At 47.8% G+C, this 6,286-nt stretch overlaps 1 protein-coding gene across 1 annotated transcript; it reads right to left on the bottom strand.

Annotated features, from left to right (window-relative positions):
• Positions 1-572: 572 nt before the first annotated feature.
• On the bottom strand, positions 573-3,198 carry LOC124673034 (chloride channel protein CLC-b-like). Its single transcript, XM_047209169.1, has 4 exons — positions 2,984-3,198; positions 2,527-2,905; positions 768-2,429; positions 573-671 (listed from the first exon to the last, which is right to left on the bottom strand). The coding sequence occupies exons 1-4, from the start codon at positions 3,196-3,198 to the stop codon at positions 573-575; spliced, it is 2,355 nt and encodes a 784-aa protein (XP_047065125.1).
• Positions 3,199-6,286: the final 3,088 nt, after the last annotated feature.

A 6,286-nucleotide genomic window follows, 5' to 3' on the forward strand; every position in this document is an offset into this window, starting at 1 on the left:
GTCCATTTCATTTAATGCGGCACCCTAGCAACACACAGGCTCTATGGTAGTAGTAATAATTTTATTTTGAAAAAGGTAAAAGTTTAGAGTAAAACCAAAACCAAAATGGTGGACATATTTCTAAAAGCTCTAGCATTGCACTTGTTCCATATTTCCCAAGAAGATAGCAAGACTAATGAAGATAGTCCCTCGTGCCGCCTTCCATCGACTCCCACGATAGAGCAGCACCGATCTTTAACCGAGTAAAAGTTTGTCGTCTTACATCTGATCTCGTGTTTATGTGTGAAATTAAAAGCTCATAACTACTAGACAAAAGCAGGGAAAAAAGGAGGAAAAGGAACGAAAACCTGAGGTAAGTAGAAACATCTCACGAGAAAAAGAAATCTCTGTAGTATTCAGCATTCGTGTTGGTGTGTAGAGTGCACGTGTTCATGTGTGATTTTACATTGGCTGCAATTATCAGTCGTTGGAGAAGGCAACAAGCAAACAAATCACGAATCTACTTATACACACAAAAAGGTAGAAGTAAGAAATGAGTCATGTTATTGACAAAAATGGTGCTAGCATCGGTCTCATTGTGCCATCTTTTTGTTTGCCAGGTTCGGAAATGCATCCAGGATGTTGTGCGCCCTCAGGTCCTGCCTTGTCAAGATCCCCACAATTGGAGTTATCTGAAGCGGGAAAAAAACTCATGTGTCAATCAAATTTTGCAGGTACATTTGGATGGAATGAAAACATTTTACTTTGCTGAGATTAACTGAGCTCACCTCAGGGCCTTGGTACTTGGGCATGATGAGCATGTGGCGGAGCGCGACGCTTCGGAAGAGCACGACGGCCTTGGCCACCGACATGGTCTCCACGACAGTGTAGGGCGTGGTGTTGGTGAATGGATGGAGGTCAATGTACATGTCCATCTCCTCCTGCGTGAGCTCGACATCGTCGAGCTTACAGCTCTTGTCGGCGAGTTCCACCGCCGAGAACCGCTCCCTGGCCTCCCACATCTCCGTCTTCCTCTTCTCCGTGAGAAACCACCGCTTGTTGAGAACAGCGACGAGATGCGATCGGAGCACGAGCCCGTGCAACTCCGACAAGCCAGGTCTCGGCCGATCCACCACCGGGAACCCGTTGTGGCCGGTGTTCCGCAGCACATGGACGATGGTGGACACCCTCTCGACGACCTGGAGGCTGATAGCGCGCGGCTTGGCGGCCGCGAGCTCACCGACGGTGATGTCCTTCATCCATGGTTTTGGATTGGGCTCCAGGAAGGGCAATCCCTTGAGATCCAGAATGATCTCGTAGATGCTAGGGTTGAAAGCGTCGCCGACGGTCTTGGCGATGAGCAGCACGAACATGGTCATCGGGAGCAGGAGCAGGTTGTTGGTGAGCTCGAGGAAGATGACGCAGAGGGAGACGGTCATCCTCATGGAGCCCGACATGAGCGCCGCGGCGCCGAGCACGGCGTAAAGGCCGTGGTCGATGCGGGCGACGTCCTGTAGCACTAGCGCGACGATGCGACCGTAGGCAGAGCCCATGAGGATGATGGGGAGGAAGAGCCCCGACGGAACAGCAATGCCAAAGGTGAAGAGCCCCAGCACACAGTAGATGGCGAAGAAGATGAGGAGCGAGTCGAGGCGGAACTCGCCGGATGTGCCGGTGGAGAAGATGTTGCGCGTCGCGTCCATGTTGGTGGCGTGCAGGAGGCTGGCCAGGTCGTTGTAGTGGCCGGCAGGGCAGTTGAACTGCTTGAAGTTGCCGCTCATCCCATTGGTCGGGCACGCAACGCCCAACACCGGGTCGCAAGGGGTGCACGGCACGACGAACGGGAGCACGTACAGCCCCACCGACGTGAACACACACACGGCCAGGGCTAGCGCCAGCTTCGCCATCCGGCCCTTCCCGTTGATGAGACTGTAGAGGCGGAGCACCTTGTGGAGAAGGTAGTTGTAGAGGGCCCCGAGGAGTCCGCCGATGACGCCAACGAGCGTGACGAGGAGGAGGTCGTTGAGGTGGTAGTTGACGGTGACGTCGCCGACATCGAAGATGATGAGCCCGCCCTTGCCAAACAGCGCGCACCGTCCGTTGCGGCATACCTCGATGAAGCCCCGCAGCACCACCACCACGGTGGCCGTGCTGAAGAAAGTGCGCCATAGCAGCGTGCTCCGCCACCAGGTGGCCACCTCCTCCAGCGCGAACAGGACGCCGCCGACGGGGGAGCGGAACGCCGCGCACACCCCAGACGAGGCGCCGCAGGTGATGAGGTCGCGCCTGTCACGGTCGTTGTTGAAGTAACGCAGCCACTTCCAGCGGAGGCGGAACCGGCCGGCGCCGCCCTGGCTGAGCAGGTTGGCGAGGCACGCGCCGATGTGGACAAGCGGGCCTTCTTTGCCGAGATCGAGCCCCGACGAGACCGCACAAATGCTGCCGATGATCTGAGCATGGAGCAACCTATTAGTTCAGTTGTTCATTTTCATTCACTTGGAGGTTGGAGCAGCTACGATCCAGTTGCATTTCGAGACGTGGACGGACCTTGACAATAAGCTGTGGCGCACCAAACATGTTGGGCGTGTCGACGCCGTTGAGGTAGGCCTTGATCTCGGGGATGCCCGGGCCAGCGGCGGTGGGCGCAAAGACCACACAAAGCACGGCGGCCACGAAGGTGAGTGCCAAGTTGAAGCCGGAGAAGTAGAAGAAGCCGGTCCAGTATCTTTTATCTCGGACGAGCTGCACCATGTGGATCATCTTGATGCCGGAGATGTTCTCGATGGCGAGGTTGATGAGCGAGGCGATGACGCCGGTGAGGAGGCCGACGAGGAACGCCAAGGCCCACTTGAGGAAGATGTACTGCAGCACCTCCACGTTGGACCGGCTCCTCCAGTCGTGCTTGAACAGATCGTTCTCGATGATCCTGCATCATAAGGCAATGGCAATACGCAATGAATCAAAGGTGGCTGCAACAGGAGAAATGGAATGCTCGCTCACTCACTCGTAGTCGAGGCTCTCGATGTGCGAGACCTTGGCGCCGACGATGGCGAGGTGGTTCGCTGTCAGGGTAGTGTTTCTCCTCAGCAGGGGTTGCTCCAGCGAGCTGATGCCATTGCTGGTGCTCCCTGGATCCTCCGGGTTGTCGTGGACACCATTATCGTGTTTGCCTAGACCAGACGTCGTAGCCGTAGCTCCGGCGCTCTGCTCGTCATCCATTCCCGTTTCTTCCTTGGCACAGAGACAGTTTTTGATGCCTCTGTTTCTTCAAGTTTGCCCGTTTCTTCCTTGGCACAGAGACAGTTTTTGATGCCTCTGTTTCTTCAAGTTTGGAAACAACAAGGGATGTCAAGGCTGGGATTGGCATGTCTATGCGTGTACATATAAATTGACGGGTGGCATTGGTATGGCAGAACACTTTGGCCCCTCTTGCTCTTCTCCCATTTTTTTTTCAAGATTCATACTCCTCGCATGGATCTTATTTAGATGCAATTTTGCAAGTCATTTGTCAATGCAAAGATCACAAGTATACTTTTCCTGTTTTTCTATTTATTTGATTTCATACCCCGTTGACATTACACATGTAGTTGCCACTCCATATGGACCAATTATCTTCCTTACGAACTCTTCTCTGGAAAGGGAAATAGTATTAATCTGAATAAACGATTTATCGCAGCTCTGAAGAATTGATCCTGGTCTTGCCTTTTCGGACGCTAGTACCGTTGCTTTTCTGGATGTATACAGCTCATGATGAAACAGTTCTTTTACTAAGGACAAACAGAATCATGTGGAGCGTCCCATGTATGGAACCATCTCATGTCTCATGGGTGCAAACAAAAGGCATAGCTCTTGTCCGTACGACCGTACCTACGGTGAGATGAACTTCCTGTTGTTTTCTCGAGGACACATTCAGGTCAGAGGAGTCTCTCAGAATTTTATTAATTAGCTGGTTCATATATACTGTACAAGCAATTGCCCAATTAGTTGGCTATATGTTCTCTCGGTGCGCAAAAGATTTCCTAGAATACCCGAAATATCTAAAGAAAACTGCTAGTTGTTGAATGGCAACAGTTTGTGATACCAAAAGACATTAGATAGCTTTTCCCTAAGATCTGAATGGATATGAGCTACTCGAATTCACTCTTCCGCGGTCGATCGCTCTATGCAGTCACTCTCCCCGGAGCGTTACTCATTTCCCAAAAAGAAGATGCATTGAGAGGACAACACAAATAATTGGGTGTAGCACTGTGATCATACTTGAAATCAATAATGTCTACCAAGTAAAATATTGTTCTATTCTACTTGTCCAACAAGCGATTAGTTTGCTCATCTGCTTATTGGTCTATATATACATTTCATGACTGGGCCTGTCTCATGCATGTCCTATCATCAAAATCAATGCTTCCCAACTAGAACATTTGCTTCAATTCACACTGTGCACTCTGCAGTTGACAAATTAATAATATTTCTCTTGCACCTTTAAATGGCATACACTACGGAACCAGTCAAGGTGCCAACGGCACAATATCGGGGCCGTCGGCACAGGACTCGTTCTGGCCAGGCTAGCAGGTCAGCCGTCGGCACGGGTAAACCGTCGGCACATGAAGGTCTGTGCCGACGGCAACCATCGACACAGTTTCGGCCGTCGGCACAACCTCTCCACCGTGACGGCGAGCTAATAGCGTCAGGCATGTGCCGACGGCAAAGCCGTCGGCATATATTTCAGCCATGTGCCGTCGGCATAGCTATTTTCCATTTTACCACATTAATCTTCAAAAAATCATAACTAAATCATTATAATTCAGAAAAATGCAAATAATATATCAAAATTTTCAGAAAAATAAGTTCTATCTTGGAAAAATATCAAACTTGGAATATTTAAAATATCTCAAAGAACCTTCTAAAAAATGAGCTATCATATCAGATGAGACGCTCCGTCGCAGCCACCAGTACTTGAATTGCCATCATCCCGCATGTGGTCGACGCTTTGTCACACACCTCGAAGTCTATCCCGGTGCCCTAGTCTTGGATGAATATTTTGTGGATCATTTATTTTGATGATTAGAACAACATTTGTGCCTAAAAATAGACATAATAATTTCGCCCCGGCTAACCTTATTTCCTGGGTCCGCCACTGATCTTAATAGATCGGAAAAGAACTTCTTAGTCATTGAACGGTTTTCGATATGAACACGATGGTACTATTAATAATCATGGTTAGAGATACATGACCGGCGGTTACTGAGACACACAAGCTTGGATATGTTAATGGGCTGGAAAAGAACTTACAAGCCAACCGGTTACTCGGAGACATTCTTGGATATCTTGTTATCGCGGAAAAGGACTTCTTAGCCACCGAATGGTTTTTAGTTTGACTATGATGTTACTATTACGAATCATGGTTAGCGATACACCATCGATGGTTACTCAGAACCACATGCTTGGATATCCTATTAGCTTGTAAAAGAACTTCATAGGGATATAACGATTTTCAAATTGACCATGTTGTTACTATTGAAAATCATGGTTAGGGATACGTCCCCAGAGGTTACTCTTAGACGAATGCTTGGATATCTTATTATCTCTCAAAAGAAATTTTTATGCAACGAACGGTTTTCAACACGATTATGATGGTACTATTTATAATCAGTGGTTTCTCTTAGACACAAGCTTGGATATATTTTCCCTGAAAAAAAAAGCTTGGATATCTTAATAGCTCGGAAAAGAACTTATTACACACCAAACGGTTTTCAATTTGAATATGAGGGTTCTATTTTATAATAAGGTTTAGTGATACACGACCACCGGTTACTCACAGACACAATCTTAGATATGGTAATAGGTCATACAAGAAATTCTTACACACCAAACGGTTTTCAATTTGAATAAGATGGTTCTTTTTTTATATTCATGGTTAGTGATACACGACCGATGGTTACTCCGAGACACATGCTTGAATATCTTATAATCGCGGAAAAGGACTTCTTAATCACCAAACGGTTTTCAATTGGAATATGATGGTACTATTTATAATAGTGATGAGCGATACACCACCTGTGGTTACTTTGAGACACATCCTTGAATATCGTATTAGCTCTCAGAAGAACTTCTTATGAATATGATGGTACTTTTTAATAGCTTGGAAAATGACATTTTAGGCACTGAATGAGTTTCAATATTACTATGATGGTACTATTTATAATCGTGGTTAGCGATACACAACCAACGGTTACTTGGAGGCGCATGCTTGGATATTTTACTATCTTGGAAAAGAACATAGGAAGCAAACGGTTTTCAATATGAATAT

This window comes from Lolium rigidum, chromosome 7 (genome assembly GCF_022539505.1).
Source record: "Lolium rigidum isolate FL_2022 chromosome 7, APGP_CSIRO_Lrig_0.1, whole genome shotgun sequence".
Classification (NCBI taxonomy): domain Eukaryota; kingdom Viridiplantae; phylum Streptophyta; class Magnoliopsida; order Poales; family Poaceae; genus Lolium; species Lolium rigidum.

Excerpts from the sequence above, each read along its gene's own strand:
- LOC124673034 (XM_047209169.1), bottom strand. The coding sequence starts at position 3,198 with ATGGATGACGAGCAGAGCGCCGGAGCTACGGCTACGACGTCTGGTCTA. Across the intron at positions 2,906-2,983 it reads ATCGAGAGCCTCGACTACGA|GATCATCGAGAACGATCTGT; the intron begins GTGAGTGAGCGA and ends CTTATGATGCAG. Across the intron at positions 672-767 it reads CCAAGTACCAAGGCCCTGAG|ATAACTCCAATTGTGGGGAT; the intron begins GTGAGCTCAGTT and ends TTCCCGCTTCAG.